Source organism: Mobula hypostoma, chromosome 9 (assembly GCF_963921235.1).
Source record: "Mobula hypostoma chromosome 9, sMobHyp1.1, whole genome shotgun sequence".
In the NCBI taxonomy this organism is placed as follows: Eukaryota; Metazoa; Chordata; class Chondrichthyes; order Myliobatiformes; family Myliobatidae; genus Mobula; species Mobula hypostoma.
The window spans coordinates 151,657,120-151,676,646 of record NC_086105.1 but is presented as its reverse complement, the minus strand read 5'-3'; the positions used below and the strand labels follow the sequence as shown (position 1 = coordinate 151,676,646).

The 19,527-nt window shown below is 47.2% G+C and overlaps 1 protein-coding gene across 2 annotated transcripts in view; it reads right to left on the bottom strand.

The window, feature by feature from the left end:
• Positions 1 to 1,223: 1,223 nt before the first annotated feature.
• anks3 (ankyrin repeat and sterile alpha motif domain containing 3) overlaps positions 1,224 to 19,527 on the bottom strand; it is a 52,607-nt gene continuing 34,303 nt past the window's right edge. Inside the window, exons 10-17 of one of the 2 annotated variants that reach the window (XM_063059498.1) lie at positions 15,832 to 15,999; positions 15,065 to 15,189; positions 13,361 to 13,502; positions 12,292 to 12,464; positions 4,603 to 4,697; positions 3,462 to 3,548; positions 2,836 to 2,930; positions 1,224 to 2,040 (exon numbers count right to left, since the gene is read on the bottom strand). In XM_063059498.1, the coding sequence (XP_062915568.1) occupies positions 2,839 to 2,930; positions 3,462 to 3,548; positions 4,603 to 4,697; positions 12,292 to 12,464; positions 13,361 to 13,502; positions 15,065 to 15,189; positions 15,832 to 15,999 (882 nt within the window). In that variant the 3' untranslated portion in view covers positions 1,224 to 2,040; positions 2,836 to 2,838. The remainder of the gene's footprint in view (positions 2,041 to 2,835; positions 2,931 to 3,461; positions 3,549 to 4,602; positions 4,698 to 12,291; positions 12,465 to 13,360; positions 13,503 to 15,064; positions 15,190 to 15,831; positions 16,000 to 19,527) is intronic. The other variant, XM_063059499.1, reaches the window with a different exon arrangement.

Genomic DNA, 19,527 nt, shown 5'->3' with positions numbered 1-19,527 from the left:
AACAGACGAACTTTTTAAACCATTAGCTTGTACCGTTAGCTGTGAGAGCCCTGCTGTTCCTGTCTGTCCGGGCTGATTCGCTAAAGGGTGGGGGAGAGAAAAAAAAGAGTTGGCGCTTCGGTCTCGCCTCTTCCCGTTTACCGCTGAAGCCTATTGAAGCCAAAGCCCTACACTCTGCTCCCACTCACTTCACTGCCCACTGTATAGGGTGGTCTCCTTTTTAAACTCTCCGCGTAGTCCTGTTGACGTCACGCGCCTGCGCAGTCTCGCCCTTCTTGCACTCGAAGAAGTTTTTTAAAAAACTGCCTTCCTTCAGAATTCAGCTTCCACGACGCTCTGTAGTCCCAATCCAAAAGGGAGTTTTGGATTGGGACTACCTCCCACAATAGGGAGTTAGTACATTCTCTCCATCACCCTGTGGGTGATCCAGATCCCTCCCACAATCTGAAGACCTGTGGCATGCTTGCCCCCTCATCAGATGAGGCATCGAGTGCAACAGTTAGGATGTCATGTTACAGATGTAACAACATAAAAGCCAAAGAGTGGGCAGATAATGGAGCAAAAATTAGTGGGATGTGAGAGAGTTGGGAAGCTTTTAAAAAACAACAGAAGGCAATGAAAAAAGTCATAAAGAAGGAAAAGATGGAATATGAAAGTTAGGTAGCCAATAATATTAAAGAGGATACCAAAAGTTTCTTCAGATACACGCAGTGTAAAAGAGAGGCAAGAGTGGATATCAGACCGCTGGAAAACGATGCTGGAGATGAAATATCAGAGCAGACTCGATAGGCCAAATGGCCTAATTCTGCTCCTCTATTCTGTCTCTGTACAGGAGACAGGTTCAGGTCAGTGACACTTGCAGGCTGCCCCCAGCACATCCTTGGGCTGTTGGTCGTTGACACAAATACAACATTTCATTGTCTGTTTTCGTGTTCAGATGTACATGACAATAAAACTCGTAATATTATGTTGATGTGTTGCAATGACTTCATGTATTGTGTTTGAACAATCTCTGTGACCCCCACCAACCATCAGCCAGGAGGCACCACAGCATTAGGAAGACCTGTTAGGGTGGGAAACAATTTCTTCCCCCGGGCTGTGAGAATACTGAACTCCCTGCCACCACCCAGGCCTCATCACATATAAAGCACCAGTAAAGTTATACTGTTTACTTTTCAACTTGTATCATAAATGCATTTTATTAATTGTTAATTTACTTGTGTTGTGTATGTGAGTTATGCACCTTGGTGCTGAGGACTGTTGTTTCATTTGGCAGTATACGTGTGTACAGTTGAATGACAATAAACTGAACTTGAACTGATTTTATATATTGAATGTGGATTTCATATATTCTGTTTGAAATCAAAGTTCTCCAACAAAACCAAGGAAGCCTGGAATGCAAGTGCCTTGCAGCTATAGACACAGAATACCCTGCTTCAGTCATACAGAACTCGTTTATTCAGAATTGAGTGATTTCTGCACACTTTGTGACGTTAGATACCGAGTCACAGTTGACTGGCCCAGGTAACGTTCCCTGGAATGTCACAGTTCATTATTCGACGTGTTTGATGGGTCTTGGTCTTGATGGGTATCAGTCTGTGTGTAGTGTTTCAAGTTAACCCCCGACACCATTAGCTGCCCTGACTGTTCAAGCTTCCAGCAGAGATATTCTTCGGTACGTTTATACGTCAGTGTGGGATCCGGCAACTGGCTGCTCTGAGCCTGCACCCTATCGGAAACTCCTGAGGGGTGGCCGGTGAAGTGTGCACCAGCCAAAAGGGCGGGACCCATGTCATCTCCAGGGCCTGTGGTGAAGAGAGCTGCCTGCCATCTCCCCTTCCTCTATGCTGCATCACAGGAGCTGCGCCCAGTCCTGTTCGTCACCAGCTGGGCCAGAACCTGGCTGCCTCGCTCTTCCGTGTTGTCCTGCGGTCTGGATCGAGCAAGGGAAGGCTGCTTTTCTTCAGGGTGGCACCTCACCCTCCGTCGTCAGCTAATACTGGATTCTGTGAATCCCTCGGCAAACCAACAGTGAAGCATCTGAACAAGAGAGAAACGAGGGTTAGCTACCAGTAGACTGAGATGGGGCAGGAGTTAGGCACAGCTGGACAACAGACCCCAAGAGGGAGGAGCAAACAGGCATGTCTAACCGATCTTATAGAGGTTTTCAGGGAGGTTATCAGGAAAGGTAGTAGCCATTGTCTACATGGGAGGCTGGTTCAGTTGCTTGGCATTCAAGATGAGGTAGTCAATTAGATCAGACATTGGCTTTGCGGGAGAAGTCAGGGAGTGGTAGTAGAGGATTACCTCTCTGATTGGATGCCTGGGACTAGTGGAGTGCTGCAGGAATCGGTGCTGGGTCTGTCGTCATTTGTCATCTATATTAATGATCTGGATGGTAATGTTGTTAACTGGATTGGCAAACTTACAGATGACACCAAGTTTGGGGGTACAGTGGACAGCGAGGAAAACTATCAAAACTTGCAGTGGGACCTGGACCAGCTAGTGAAATGGGCTGAAAAATGGCAAATGGAATTTAATGCAGACAATTGTTGTACCTTGAGAGGACAAAGCAGGGTAGGATGTACATGGTGAGTGGTAGGGCGTAGAGGAGTGTGGTAGAACAGAGTGATCTGGGAATATAGATCCCCAAGTCCTTGAAAATGACATCACAGGTCGAGGAACATTTAAGAGAAGTTTGGATAAGTACATGGATGGGGAGGAGGTGGGTATGAACAGCTCTGGTCTAGGTGTAGGACAATGGGACTAGGGGATGGACTAGGAGGGCCGAAGGGCCTGCTTTGTACTGTAGTGCTCTATGACACCATGACCCACCTGTCAGAGATCGGCATTCTGAGCCCACACTGTCCTCTTCTTGTCTGCCTTCAGCAAATTTTCCAGATTCCGTTCAACTCTTCGTACCACTTTCCCTAGAACCATAAACACGGTGTCAGGCTCTACTCTTATCACCAGACCACCTGTGGCACAGAGGAAGCCCTGGAAAGCCTTGCTGTTCCAGAAACTCTGACCAAGACCAGGAGAGCTTCCCACCCTCAGTCCACAGTCCTACAGATCTCAAACTGAATGTGGGGTCCCCCCATCTTTACCCCCTGGATATGGTCTGCAAAGCCAGTAAAGTGCAATTGGTTTATTATTGTCACACATACGGACGTACAGTGAAAAACCTGTCTTGCATACTGCTCATACAGATCTTAGAACCTAGAAGAATGCAGATCATCGAGGTAGAACATGAAGAGAACAGAATGAAGAATAAAGTGTCACAGCTACAAATGGTCTGGAGTTTGAGAATCTGGAAAGGTGGAGGAATTGGGGATGAACCAAAGCACATTCCATCCATGGACACACTCCCAGAGCACTGTCCTCACGATGGCCCCAACACACGAGATTGCTGTACTCTGTCACACACACAGACAGACCGTCTCCCAGAGCCTGCTGCTCACCCATTTCCAGTGTGTGTTTCTCCAGGGTTGTCCTGAGCTCCTGTATGCTCAGGGATCCCAGAACAGATTTCCAATCAGCCAGGCCTTCTAGAAAGAGAACAAAGCTTGTTAATAGCACTCTGGTCATATAAACCTCCAAAATCAAAAAATGTTCATTGTCCCAAGGCAGCCAACAAACCCAGCCTTTTGCATCAGAGAAGAGCATTAATAGAGCACCGACCATCTACCAGTGCTTTACTCAGACCCCCTTCCCTCTCCCAGACAGTGTTTCACTCTCCCTTCTACCCAATGGTGTCTTGTCTGCCCCATTCCTAATGAGGGCTCAATTGCACCTCACCCCTCTGCTCCTGATTCAGGGTGAGATTTACCAACTGAATCTCACCTCTGCATTTCATGATCAAGGATGAAGTTCACCAACAGAATACCTCATTTTCTGTCTTCCTCAGGCCCACACTTGAAAACAGAACATTGGGGGCACAAAGGACCAGTCATCAAGACATTCCCTGGACACTGCCATCTCTCACCCCTCAGTGTGGAAAAAGCTGCAGAAATGTGCAAACTCAGCCAGTTCCATCATGGGCACTAGCCTCCCAGGATTGAGGACACTTTCAAAAGGCGATTCCTCAAAAACGCGACTTCCATCGTTATGAACCCCATCACCCGGATCCTGCCCTCTTCTCATTGATCCCACCAGGGCGGAGGTACAGGAGCCTGAAGACACACACTCAATATTTCAGCAACAGCTTCTTCCCCTCATTTCTGAATGGACGCTGAATCCAAGTACACTACCTCAATATTTTAAACTTTTTTTTTGCTCTCTTTTTGCACTACTTAATTTTTAAAAATATATTTTTTTAATGTAATTTATAGTTTAATAATGTCGATGGGAGTAGGCAGTTTGAACGGTTTTGGCATGGACTAGATGGGCCGAGGGGCCTGTACCATGTATTACAGTGCACTGCTGGCACAAAACAACAAACTTCACATCAGATGCCAGTCAGATTAAACCTGATCCTCTCAGCATTTACACACAGAATGGCCGGGGCTCCTAGACTGAAGTGCTGGGTTCCACAGACGGCAGTGCAGTTAGCTGTAGTGATACGATGTGAGTGAGCACCATCACATCACAGTGGGACCTCACCTTCCTCTGTGCTTTGTGTCACCTTCTGAATCTCTTCCTTTTCCCACTGTCCACTCCCCTCCATGAATCTGTTCAGTAGTTCAGTCTGGTAGGCTCTGGAAGTAGAGGTTAAAATTTAACACATCTTCAAAAGGCCGTGCTTCATAAAAGGAGGACCCACCTCACACAGGACATGGCCTCTTCTCACTGCTACCATCAGGCAAGAGGTGCAGGAGCCTGAAGTCACACAATGTTTCACGAACAGCTATTCGATTTCTGAATGGACAAAGAACCTATGTTCATTACCTCACTATGTTCTTCCGTTCTTTTGCTCTCTTCTTGCACTAACTTAACTTATTTTTATAAATGTTTCATAATGTAATTTATAGATTTTTAAATAAATTATGCATTGCAAAGCACTGCCACAACACAGCAACATATTTCACAACACAGGCCAATTATATTAAACCCGATGTGAAGCCATTATCTAAAGATTAACGATTAGCTTTATTTCTCACATGTACATCGAGACATGCAGTGAAATGCATCAATAACCAACACAGTCTGAGGATGTGCTGGGGGCAGCCTGCAAGGGTCACACTGTCAGCACCAACACAGCTCGCCCGCAACGTACCGCGCAGCACACCCGCAACGTACTGCGCAGCTCGCCCGCAACGTACCACGCAGCAGGACCGCAACGTACCGCGCAGCTCGCCCGCAACGTACCGCGCAGCTCGCCCGCAACGTACCGCGCAGCACGCCCGCAACGTGCCGCCCAGCTCGCCCGCACCGTACCGCGCAGCTCGCCCGCAACGTACCGCGCAGCTCGCCCGCAACGTACCGCGCAGCACGCCCGCAACGTACCGCGCAGCACGCCCGCAACTTACTACACAGCTCGCCCGCAACGTACTACACAGCACGCCCGCAACGTACTACACAGCACGACAACAACTTACTACACAGCACGCCCGCAACGTACTACACAGCACGACAACAACTTACTACACAGCACGCCCGCAACGTACTACACAGCACGACAACAACTTACTACACAGCACGCCCACAACGTACTACACAGCACGCCCGCAACGTACTACACAGCACGCCCGCAACGTACTACACAGCACGACAACAACTTACTACACAGCACGCCCGCAATGTACTACACAGCACGCCCGCAACGTACTACACAGCACGCCCGCAACTTACTACACAGCACGACAACAACTTACTACACAGCTCGCCCGCAACGTACTACACAGCACGCCCGCAACGTACTACACAGCACGCCCGCAACTTACTACACAGCACGACAACAACTTATTACACAGCACGCCCGCAACTTACTACACAGCACGCCCGCAACGTACTACACAGCACGCCCGCAACTTACTACACAGCACGACAACAACTTATTACACAGCACGCCCGCAACTTACTACACAGCACGACAACAACGTACTACACAGCACGCCCGCAACTTACTACACAGCACGCCCGCAACTTACTACACAGCACGACAACAACGTACTACACAGCACGCCCGCAACTTACTACACAGCACGACAACAACGTACTACACAGCACGCCCGCAACTTACTACACAGCACGACAACAACGTACTACACAGCACGCCCGCAACTTACTACACAGCACGCCCGCAACTTACTACACAGCACGACAACAACGTACTACACAGCACGCCCGCAACTTACTACACAGCACGCCCGCAACTTATTACACAGCACGACAACAACTTACTACACAGCACGCCCGCAACGTACTACACAGCACGCCCGCAACGTACTACACAGCACGCCCGCAACGTACTACACAGCACGCCCGCAACGTACTACACAGCACGACAACAACTTACTACACAGCACGCCCGCAACTTACTACACAGCACGCCCGCAACGTACTACACAGCACGCCAGCAACGTACTACACAGCACGACAACAACTTACTACACAGCTCGCCCGCAACGTACACAGCACGCCCGCAACGTACTACAGAGCACGACAACAACTTACTACACAGCACGCCCGCAACGTACTACACAGCACGCCCGCAACTTACTACACAGCACGCCCGCAACGTACTACACAGCACGCCAGCAACGTACTACACAGCACGCCCGCAACTTACTACACAGCACGCCCGCAACGTACTACACAGCACGCCCGCAACTTACTATACAACTCGTCCGCAACGTACTACACAGCACGCCCGCAACGTACTACACAGCACGCCCGCAACGTACTACACAGCACGCCCGCAACTTACTATACAACTCGTCCGCAACGTACTACACAGCACGCCCGCAACGTACTACACAGCACGCCCGCAACTTACTACATAGCACGACAACTTATTACACAGCACGCCCGCAACTTACTACACAGCACGCCCGCAACGTACTACACAGCACGCCCGCAACTTACTACACAGCACGCCCGCAACGTACTACACAGCACGCCAGCAACGTACTACACAGCTCGACAACAACTTACTACACAGCACGCCCGCAACGTACTACACAGCTCGCCCACAACTTACTACACAGCACGCCCGCAACGTACTACACAGCACGCCAGCAACTTACTACACAGCACGACAACAACGTACTACACAGCACGCCCGCAACGTACTACACAGCACGCCCGCAACTTATTACACAGCACGCCCGCAACGTACTACACAGCACGCCCGCAACGTACTACACAGCACGCCCGCAACGTACTACACAGCACGCCCGCAACTTACTACACAGCACACCCGCAACGTACTACACAGCACGCCCGCAACTTACTACACAGCACGCCCGCAACGTACTACACAGCACAACAACAACCTACTACACAGCACGCCCGCAACTTACTACACAGCACGCCCGCAACTTACTATACAGCACGCCAGCAACTTACTACACAGCACGCCCGCAACGTACTACACAGCACGACAACAACTTACTACACAGCACGCCCGCAACGTACTACACAGCACGCCCGCAACTTACTACACAGCACGCCCACAACTTACTAACCCTAACCCATACGTCTTTGGACTGTGGGAGGAAACCGTAGCACCTGGAGGAAACCCATGTGGTCATGGGGAGAACGGATAAACTTCTTACAGACAGCAGCAAGAATTGAACCCCGATCTTGTAATCGCTGACACGATAAAGCATTACACTACTTGTGCTGCTGAAGAACGTGCCCGTCATGGTTGAAACACGTAGCAGACTCAATGGGCCAAATGGTCTAATTCTGCTCCTGTATCTCACGGTCTAGTAATGAATGCTGTGCTTAGATCCACAGTATTGGTCTCAGCACATCATTATACAGAGAGACAAGCAAAGCCGCTGAGTGGTCCTCACAGCCGAACTCTCACTCCTCTCAAAATCAAGCTATACAAAATGAAGCAGAGCATCGATAGGGTTGGTGCAAGCAGGCTTTGTCCATTGAGGTTGACACTAGAACTAGAGGGCACAGGTTAAAGGTGAAGGTGAAATATTTAAGGGCAACTCTTCACTCTGAAGGTTGTGTGGGTGTAAAACGAGCTGGTGGATTCGGGTCTGATTGCTTCACTTTAGAAAAGTTTGGATAAATACATGGATGGGGGGTGTTTGGTCTGGAGGTCTAGGCAGAATAAAGTTTAGCAAGGACTAGTTGGCTGAAGTTTCTATACTGTAGTGTTCTAAGACTTTAATGCTGTCTAACGTTGTTAAGGACAATAAGATGTCTAACTTCCAGACTATTAGAGAAACAGGACCTTCAGCCAAAAACAAACGTGCCAACCATTTTGTTCATAAGACTGTAAGACGTAGGAGCAGAATTAGGCCATTCAGCCCATCGAGTTTGTTCCACCATTCCATCATGGCTGATCCCGGATCCCACTTAACCCCATACACCTGTCTTCTCGCCACAGGCTTTGATGCCCTGACCAATCAAGAAACTATCAGCTTCCACCTTACCTATACCCACAGACTTGGCCTTCACTGCAATCTGTGGCAGACCATTCCACAGATTTACTACTCTCAGGCCAGAAAAATTCCTCCTTACCTCTGTTCTAAAAAGTCACCCTTCAGTTTTGAAGCGGTGCCCTCTAGTTTTGGATACCACCACCATAAGAAACATCCTCTCCACATCCACCCTATCTAGTCCTTTCAACATTTGGTAGGTTTCAATGAGATCTCCCCGCATTCTTCTAAATTCCAGAGAGTACAGGCCGAAAGCTGCTAAACACTCCTCATATGTTAACTGGGAATCATCCTCATGAACCTCCTCTGGGCTGTCTCCAATAATAATATATCCTTTCTGAGATATGTCTTATTTAACCTCAGCATTATCTCCTTGTTTTTATATTCTATTCACCTTGAAATAAATGCCAACATTGCATTTGCTTTCTCTACCGCAGACTCAAACTATAAATTAACCTTCTGGGTATCTTGCACAAGGACTCCTAAGTCCCTCTGCACCTCTGATGTTTGAACCTTCTCCCCATTTAGATAATAGTCCACATTTTTGTTCCTTTTACCAAAATGCATTATCATTATTTCCCAACACTGTATTCCATCTGCCACTTTTTTGCCCATTCTTCCAATTTGTCTAAGTCCTGCTGCAATCGCATTGCTTCCTCAGCACCACCTACCCCTCCACCTAACTTCATATAATCTACAAACTTTGCCACAAAACCATCAATTCCATTATCCAAATCATTGATAAACAATGTGAAAAGTAGTAGTCCCAATACTGACCCCTGAGGAACACCACTAGTCACTGGCAGCCAACTAGAAAAGGCCCCTTTTATTCCCACTCGCTGCCTCCTGCCTGTCAGCCATTCCTCTATCCATGCCAGTATCTTTCCTGTAACACCATAGGATTTTATCTTGTTAAGCAGGCTCATGTATGGCACCTTATCAAATGCCTTCTGAAAATCCCAGTAAATAACATCCACTACCTCTCCTTTGTCCACCCTGCTTGTTACTTCCTCAGAGAACTCTAACAGATTTGTCAGGCAAGATTTCCCTTGACAGAAGCCATGCTGACTGTGATTTACTTTAGTCTCCAAGTACCTCAGAACCTCATCCTTAATAATAGAGTCCAACACTTTCCCAGCCACTAAGGTTAGGCTAACTGGCTTATAATTTCCTTTCTTTTGCCTTCCTTCCTTCTTAAAGAGTGGATTGACATTTGCAATCTTCCAGTCCTCTGGGACTATGGCAGAATCAAGTGATTCTCGAAAGACCATGACCAATGCATCTGTTATCTCTTCAGCAACCTCTCTCAGGACTCTGGGATGTAGTCCATCTGGCCCAGGTGACTTACCCACCTTAAGACCTTCCAGTTTGCCTGACACTTTTTCCTCTGTAATATCAATGGCACTCACTCCTGCTCCCTGACACTCACGGACCTCTGGCACACTGCTATTGTCTTCCACAGTGAAGACTGATGCAAAGTACCCATTAAGTTCATCTGCCATTTCTTTGTCCTCCATTACTACCTCACCAGCATCATTTTCCAGTGGTCCAATATCAACTCTCACCTCCCTTTTACTCTTTATATAACTGAGAAAACTTTTAGCATCCTGTTTTATATTATTGGCTAGTTTGCCCTCATATTTAATCTTTTCTCTTCTTATAGTTTTTTTTAAATTGCCTTTTGTTGCATTTTAAAAGCTTCCCAATCATCCAACTTCCCACTCACTTTTTCTACCTTATATGCTCTTTCTTTGGCTTTTATGCTGTCCTGAAGTTCCCTTGTCACCCATGGTTGCCTACCCCTACCTATTGAGAACTTCTCCTCTGTGGGACATGTCTATCCTGCGCCTTGTGAATGATTCCCCGAAGCATCAGCCACCATCCCCACCAATATCCTCCTCCAATCCACCTGGGCAAGCTTCTCGCTCATGCCTCTATAATTCCCTTTATTCCATTGCGATACTGATACATGTGAGTTACGCTTTCTCCCTCTCAAATTGCAGTATGAATTTAATCATATTATGATCATTGCCTCCTAAGCGTTCCACAAGAACATAAGAAATAGGAGCAGGACTAGCCCATCTGACCTGTCAAGCCCGTTCCACCATTCAATAAGATCATGGTTGATCTGGCCATGAACTCACCTCCACCTACCTGCCTTTTCCCCATAATCCTTAATTCCCCTACTATGTAAAAATCTATCCAACCTTGTCTTAAATGTACTTACTGAGGTAGCCTCCAATGCTTCATTGGGCAGAGAATTCCACAGATGCACCACTCTCTGGGAAAAGCAGTTCCTCCTCATCTCCGTCCTAAATCTACTCCCCTGAATTTTGAGGCTATGTCTCCTAATTCTAGTCTCACTGACTGGTGAAAACAACTTTCTTGCCTCTATCTTATCTATCCTTTTCATAATTTTATATGTTTCTATAAGATCTCATCTCATTCTTCTGAATTCCAGTGAGTACAGTCCCAGGCGACTCAATCTCTCCTCATAGACTAACCCCCTCATCTCCAGAATCAACCTGGTGAACCTCCTCTGCACTGCCTCCAAAGCCAGTATATCCTTCCTCAAGTAAGGAGACCAGAACTGCACACAGTACTCCAGGTGCGGCCTCACCAGTACCCTGTATAGTTACAGCATAACCTCCCTGATCTTAAATTCAATCCCTCTAGCAATGAAGGCCAACATTCCATTTGCCTTCTTGACAGCCTGCTGCACCTGCAAACCAACCTGTTCTGATTCATACACAAGTACTCCCAAGTCCCTCTGCACAGCAGCATGCTGTAATTTTTTTACCATTTAAATAATCTGCTCTTTCATTTTCCCTTCCAAAGTGGATGACCTTGCATTTATCAACATTGTACTCCATCTGCCAGACCCTTGCCCACTCACTTAGCCTATCTATATCTCTCTGCAGACTCTTTGTATCTTCTGCACAAATTGCTTTTCCACTCATTCCTTTACGTTAAGCTCCCTAATAAGATCTGGATTATTACACAACACCCAATCTAAGATAGCCTTTCTCCGAGTAAGTTCAAGCACAAACTGCTCTAAAAAGCTATCTCATAGGCATTCAATAAATTCCCTCTCTTGCGATCTGACACCAGCCTGGTTTTCCAAATCCCCTTGCATATTGAAGTTCCCCATTACAACTGTGACATTATCGTTACTACGTGCTTTTTCCATCTCCCTTTGCAATCTCAACCCCACATCCTGGCTACTATTTAGAGGCCTATATATGATTCCCATAATGGTTTTCATCTCCATTAATCCCACATTAGGTCCATATCCATTCAAGTGCCTACCTAAATGTCCTTTAAACATACTGATGATATCTAACTCCATCACTGCCTATGGCTGCAAACTCCTCATATGCACCATTGTATGTCAGTGGGAGGCTGAGTCACTGGCTATATTTAAAATGGAGATTGATAGGTTCTTGATCAGTCGGGGCATCAAAAATTACAGAGAATAGGTTTGAGAAGGATAATAAACCAGCCATGATGGAATGGCAGACCACTCACTGGGCCGAATAGCTTAACAATGCTCTGTTTTATGGCCTTTTTAAAAACCTTTCCCTCAGATCTCTTTTAAAACTTCCTCCTCTCACCTTAAACCTGTGCCCTCTTGTCTTAGATGCCCCCTCCGATAGGAAGAACTTTCTCCCCGTTCCCCCCCTCCACTGTTGTCCATCAGGAAGTCTGGAGCTCGAGTTCCTCTCACCTGAGTTGCTCGAGGATGATTGCTGTCTCATGACAAACTCCTTGTGTCTCCTCGATCTGTTTCTGCTGTTGTTTCCAAGCCATCTTATCTTCCATCAAAACCCCTTCCACCACAGCCCGCAGCTCCTGCTCCTGGGATACCCGGCCGGTGAGCAATTCTGCCTCCTCACATTTCTGTCAGAGAGACCACAAAACATCAGTGGGCTTGGATACATTCCATCAATGGCTGCTCACTGGGACGTCTCTTTATTCCCCTTCACGCTGGGGAGCTGGGGTGGACAGTGTGGCCCAGAGCAGTGTCTTCAATCAGTTTACCGACTACCCGGCCGTCTGTCATTTCTGTGGCCATGAGGAGTTAGTGTAAAATGTGTATACCAAGTGTGCTAGGTTGCCGCCTCCACTTGACTATCTTAAGGAACTGCTCCTCAACTTCAGGCCCACGCTCCTAATCTTTGGTCACCTGGTACAGATGGGGGGTATCACCCAGTCAGTTTGTTCCTGGGCCTGGTCCAGATGATCATTCATGGGTCCAGAAGGCGGGCAGTCCAGGGCTCTGACCGAGCCACCTACCTACCCCTCTTCTGGGGTTACATCCGTGCCAGATATCCATGGAGAAGGAGCACGTGGAGTCCACGGGTATAAGAGCAGATTATGGGACCGATAATCTCACAGGTATCAGAGAGGCTCGAGTTTGCTTCTGCATATCAGTAACTGCATTATAATTTGAAACTGTAAATATCATGAAATGTGGAATACTATAATATTGTGAAGTTGGAATCACTTTAAAAAGCTCCTTTGAAAAAGGAAAAATATGTTCTAAAGGTTGGTGCGGGAGCTGAGAGTGAGTCTATTTCGTAGTGACCGAGCCACTACAACCATGGTCAAGTTGCACAAAGTCCTTGAGTACTGAAACAACGTAAATGGAGCTTTATCTATCCCAATTCTGGAAGTGTGTGACGGGACAGCGCGGAGGGTGTTTCACTCTGCGTCTAAGGTACTTTATCTGTTTAGGTAACTGAAAGACGAAATAGAGACAGATCAATGCGTTAAGTCGTACGACATAACTGCACCTTATGAAGCTGGATGGCCATTTCTTGCATTTCTGTTTCCAGTCGGTCTGCGTAGACCTGCTCCAGACTATTACTGAGGGGGGGAGCATTGCTGTGCCAGCGGGCGATGGCTGCTGTCATCTTCCTCTTGGGTCCAAATAACCTGCAGAGACACGTATAGTGTTCACACCTGCCATGGCTTCATCACTATCCCCTTTGGATCCCAGCCAGCCACCCCCAACCTCTTTTGCACTAGATCAAACATCAAAGTATATCTATGTTAGCAAGCACTGTCCTACCCTGAGATACATTTTCTTGCAGGCATTCCAGGAAAATAAAAAAAACAATAGAATTTATGAAAAACTATACATAAAGACTAATAAACAACCAATATGCAAAAGAAGACAAAAAGGGCAAATAAAAAATAAATAATGCTGAGAACATAAGTTGTAGAGTCCTTGAAAGTGAGTGTACAGGTTGTGGAATCTGTTCAGTGTTGGGGTGAGTGAAGTTATCCACACTGGTTCAGGAGCCTGATGGTTGTAGGGGAATAACTCATACTGAGCCTGGTGTTGTGCGACCTGCCCGATGAATAAGACGACAGTATGCCTGGATGGTGGGGGTTTTTGATGATGAACACTGCTTTCTTGTGGCTTGCAGATGTGCTCAGTGGTGGGAAGGTCTTTGCCTGTGATCGACAGGGCTGTATCCACCATCTTCTGTAAAATTTTCCATTCTTAGATATGGGTGCTTTCATTCCAAGCTGTGATGCATCTAGTTAGAATACATTCCACTGTGCATCTACAGAAGTTCGTCAAAATTTTTGGTGGCAAGCTGAATCGATGCAAACTTCTAGCTTGTTATACCCGTCAAATGGTGAAAGATCTTGATAGAGTGGATGTGCTGAGGATGTTTCCTATGGTGGGAGGAATCTAGGACCAAACGACACAGATAGAGTGGATGTGGAGAGGATGTTTTCTATGGTGGGAGAGTCTAGGACCAAAGGACACAGATAGAGTGGATGTGGAGAGGATGTTTTCTATGGTGGGGGAGTCTAGGACCGAAGGACACAGATAGAGTGGATGTGAAGAGGATATGTTCTATGGTGGGAGAGTCTAGGACCAGAGGACACAGATAAAGTGGATGCGGAGAGGATGTTTCCTATGGTGGGGGAGTCTAGGACCAAAGGACACAGCCTCAGAATAGAGGGGCGTCCTTTTAAAACAAAGATGAGGAGAAATTTCTTTAGCCAGAGAGTGGTGAATCTGTGGAATTCGTTGCCGCAGGCAGCTGTGGAGGCCGAGTCTTTACAAATATTTAAGGCAGAGGTTGATAAGATTACTGATTGATCAGGGTAAATGGATACGGGCAGACAGCACAGGAGATTGGGGCTGAGAGGGGAAAGGATCAGCCATGTTGGAATGGTGGAGCAGACTCAATGGGCCAAATAGCCTCATTTTGCTCCTACATCTTAAGGTCTTATGATCGTGTTGTAGCTCAAAGCACTGTGTAATGATCCGATCTGTATGAACAGTATGCAAAAGAAGCTTCTCACTGTATCTTGGTACATGTGACAATAATAAACCAATTCCAATACTAGCTCCATGTTCGCTGGCTCAGTCCTATTCACAAGACCCTCCCTCCCGAAAAACACAGTTCCCCAAAAACCCTTACTGTGCCAGCTCTGGTCACCCTGGAATTCACCCTCGCCGTTCACCTACTCACGTGATTCCCACTTCCTTCAGGTCACTCTCGGTCAGGGTGAGGAATATCCGCAGGTCCACATCCTGCTCCTCGAGGATGTGAAGATATTTGAGACAACCGATCTGCTCCAGAAACTCCGGCAAGTCCTGTGCATCCAGGAAATGACCAATGAGAGAGGAGCAGGCCATTCAGCCCATCAAACCTGCTGCAGCAACAGGGACAGGAAGCCTGCGTTTTCTGATGTGAAGTGGAGCTGGGTAGCGGGTGTCCATATATTTCCCGAAACAGGAGCATGTTTGACGTCCTTAAACTCAGGGTTGTGACTGACTGAGCCAGGGTTTCCAACCTGAAACGTTAATGTTTTTCTCTGCACAGATGCTGCACGACCTTCTGAGTGTCCACAGCAATTTCTGTTTTGAGACGTTTTCAGTGTAGGACGTGTCAGGTCCCAGCCTCGAATCCCCCTCGGTTTGTAAAAGGAGCTGTGTCTGTGGAACTGAGTCATTGCTGCGAAGAACATGTTAGAGTGACGGGGCACAAAGCGTGCGCATGGGTGACGGGACAAGAGTGGCATGAGGATGACGGAGCCGCGAGAGTACAAAAACGTTGTCGTGCTGATACATCTCATGCTTAAGTATAACCTCCCATTGGTGCTGATAACCCCTCTACGGGTTAATGACATTTAGCATCAGGGGCCAGGTGTGTGTTGGGACGAGGTTTTGCAAAGCGCCTCCCTTTGTTGGACAAATACCAAGCCGCCCACTCCTTCCCTCAGCACCAGGCCATACCTTGGGTCCGTGGTACTTCTCCCCATCCTCCTGTGCGATCAGTGTCCGTGAGCTGGCAGTGGTGGGAATGTCACCATCCCGGCATTGGGAGCTCTCACAGCTTCTCCCCTGGCCTCTGCGACGACTTGGCTGCCTTCTGTTACAGCTTTTATTGGAATGATCAGAATCCTTCAGCAAACACAGGGAACATGGCCAGTGTTGCCACGAACACAAGGTCAGAAAGCAAACCCCACTGGCCTTCACAGAGACCAACAGCAGCAGGAATCCAGGCTATTCTGCACCCATCCACACCAAGTCCATCTCCCGGCATCTGATCTTTTTTTCCCTGAGTGGAGTTCGTGGGTAGCAGTTAGCACAACACTATTACAACTCAGGGCACTGGAGTTCACAACTCAATCCCAGTGTCCTCTGTAAGAAAGTTTGTACATCCTCCCTGTGAAATGTGTGGGTTTCCTCCGGGTGCTCTGATTTCCTCCCACAGTCCAAAGACATACAGGTTAATAGATAATTGGTCATTGTTAATTATCCCATGGTAGGTTAGGGTTCAGTTAGGGGTGGCTGGGCACATCTCATTGAGCTGGAAAGGCCGATTCCATGCTGTATCTCTAAATAAATAAACAAGCAAACCAATAAACACAACGATCCAATTATTCGTCCAGATACTTCTGGCTTCTGCCACCTTCCTTTCCAGTCCTGATAAAGGGTCTTGGCCTGAAACATCGACTGTTTATTTATTTTTATTTAGAGATATCGCGCAGAACAGGCCTGTCACCCCATTGAGCAGCACCACCGAACATCCCACCAACTTAACCCTGGTCTAATCACAGGACGATTTACCAATGACCAATTAACCTACACCTTCGGACTGTGCAAGGAAACTGGAGCACCCAGAGGAAACGACACTATCATGGAGAGGCCATACAGACACTGGAATTGAACTCCAAACTTTGATGCCCTAAGCTGCAATAGTGTTGTGCTGACCACTATACTACCGTGACCCAGCCCTTCATAGATGCTGCCTGACCTGCTCTGTCCTGCTTTTTTTATGTCTGTTGCTCTGGATTTCCAGCATTTGCAAAACCTCTTATGTCTAGATGCTTCATAACTACAGTCAGTGACCCAGTGTCAACCTTTCTCTGGCAGTGTATTCCACACACTCATCACTCTCTCTCCTCTTCAAATCTCTCTTTAAATCTCTTCCAGTTTATCTGAAATCTGTGTTCCCTGATCTTCTCTACCACTGACAAGATGAAGGGTTTTCTACAGTCAACTTTGCCTCTCATAGTTTTATACACCTCAGTCATGTCCCCTCGTGGCCTCCAATGTTCTAGGGAGAACAGACCAAGATTCTCTGCAAAACAAACTGCTCTGTGCCAGTGAAATCCTGGTGGAACTCTTCTGCACCCTCTCCAGTGCTATCAAAGACTAAAGATTAGCTTTATTTCTAGAAATTAGTGCAATGCTGATTCTTAAGATTATCATAGCTGGGGGTGTGGGGGAATAGTAGGGACAAACTCCCAATACCTATTAAACACTCCCAAAGGTGTACATCTCAAAAAGGCTCTGACAACCAAGTCCAGCTCCTGGCCTTCACATGTGGCTTAGCTACCAAGCCCAGCGGAACTGTTTCTACTGACAGGAGAAAGGGCAAAAAGGTGTCTGACGCCTTAAAACCAGTCACTTCAGGCAGTTGGGGCTCGTCAGCCGTGGTTGGCAGCTCATCTAAGAGAAGGAAATCTCTGATCTCAAACCTCTGCTGCCTTGCAGCCAAACCCACTCACGGGGAAGGCTTTGGAAGTAAACTTGAAGGAAAAATCTGGAGCTGCAGTCCCTAAGGCAGTCCTACAATGAGTTCAACACCGAATGGCAACTCCTGCGATGCCGCTGGGTCCAAACTATATGGGTCTCTGCTGTTTCTTCGGAATCATCAGGTGCATGGCGAGGGGAGCCTGCTGCATGGGCAACAGCCAGCTCTCCATATTGTACTGCCCAGGCTCGTGTATTGACTTCAACGCCTACCGCTAGGATGCAACATCCACAGTCAACCCCGACCAACAGAGAACCTTTCAAGTGTCACGCTACCACAATGACAGCGACCTAGGTTCAAGTCCCCGTGACTGCTCGGGTTTCCTCTGGCTCCCAGCCACATTCCAAAGATGTACAGGTTAGAGGTGAACCAGTCACATGGCTGTAACCGGGGGGCATCGACTCACTGGGCTGAAAGGGACTGCTACCGTGGTTTAAAAATAAGCATACAGTGAAATGCCTCGTATGTGTCAACGGCCTTCATGGTCATAGGTCTGTGCTGGGCAGCCCACAAGTGTCACCACGCTTCCAGCATGTCCACAGCTTACTAACCCTAACTTGTTCACCTTCAGAATGTGGGAGGAAACCAGAACACCCGAGGACACCCACATGGTCAGAGTGAGGACGTACAAACTCCTAAAGGGAGCTGGGAAACTCATGGAATAAGGGTAATGACACAATTGTAATAGGGGATTTCAATATGCAAGGGGATTCAGAAATTCAGGTTGGTGTCAGATCGCAAGAGAGGGAATTTGTTGAATGCCTATGAGATGGCTTTTAGAACAGCTTGTGCTTGAGCCTACTCAGGGAAAGGCTATTTTAGATTGGGTGTTGTGTAACAACCCTGATCTTATTAGGGAGCTTAATGTAAAGATACCCTTAGGAGACAGTGATCATAATATGATTGAATTTATACTACAACTTGAGAGGGAGAAGCATAACTCAGATGTATCAATATTGCAATGGAATAAAGGGAATTACAGAGGCATGAGAGAGGACCTTGCCCAGGTGGATTGGAAGAGGATACTGGTGTGGATGGCAGTAGATAAGAGGTGGCTGAAGTTTCTGGGAATAGTTCACAAGGTGCAGGATAGATACGTCCCACAGAGGAAAAGTTCTCAAAAGGTAGGGGTAGGCAACTGTGGCTGACAAAGGAAGTTAAAGACTACATAAAAGCCAAGGAAAGGGCATATAAGGAACACACACACACACACACACAATGCTGCAGGAACTCTGTAGGTCAAGCAGCATCTATGGAAAAAAGTACAGTCAATGTTTCGGGCCGAGACCCTTCAGCAGGACAGATAAGGTAACAAAAGTGAATGGGAAGTTGGATGATTAGGAAACTTTTAAATCCAACAAAAGGCAATTAAAAATGCTATAAGAAGGGAAAAGATGAAATATGAGGGCAGACTAGCCAATAAGATAAAGCAGGATACCAAAAGTTTTTTTTCAGTTATATAAAGAGTAAAAGGGAGGTGAGAGTTGAGAGTTGATATTGGACCACTGGAAAATGATGCTGGTGAGATAGTAATGGGGGACAAAGAAATGGCAGGTGAACTTAATGGGTACTCTGCATCAGTCTTCACTGTGGAAGACACTAGCAGTGTGCCAGAGATCCGTTAGTGTCAGGGAGCAGAAGTCAGTGCCATTGCTATTGCAAAGGAAAATGTGCTAGACAAACTCAAAGGTCTTAGAGTGGGTAAGTCACCTGGGCCAGATGGACTACATCACAGCATCCTGAGAGAGGTTGCTGAAGAGATAACGGATGCATTGGTCATCATCTTTCGAGAATCACTTGATTCTGCCATAATCCCAGAGGACTGGAAGACGGCAAATGTCAATTCACTCTTTAAGAAGGGAGGAAGGCAAAAGAAAGGAAATTATATG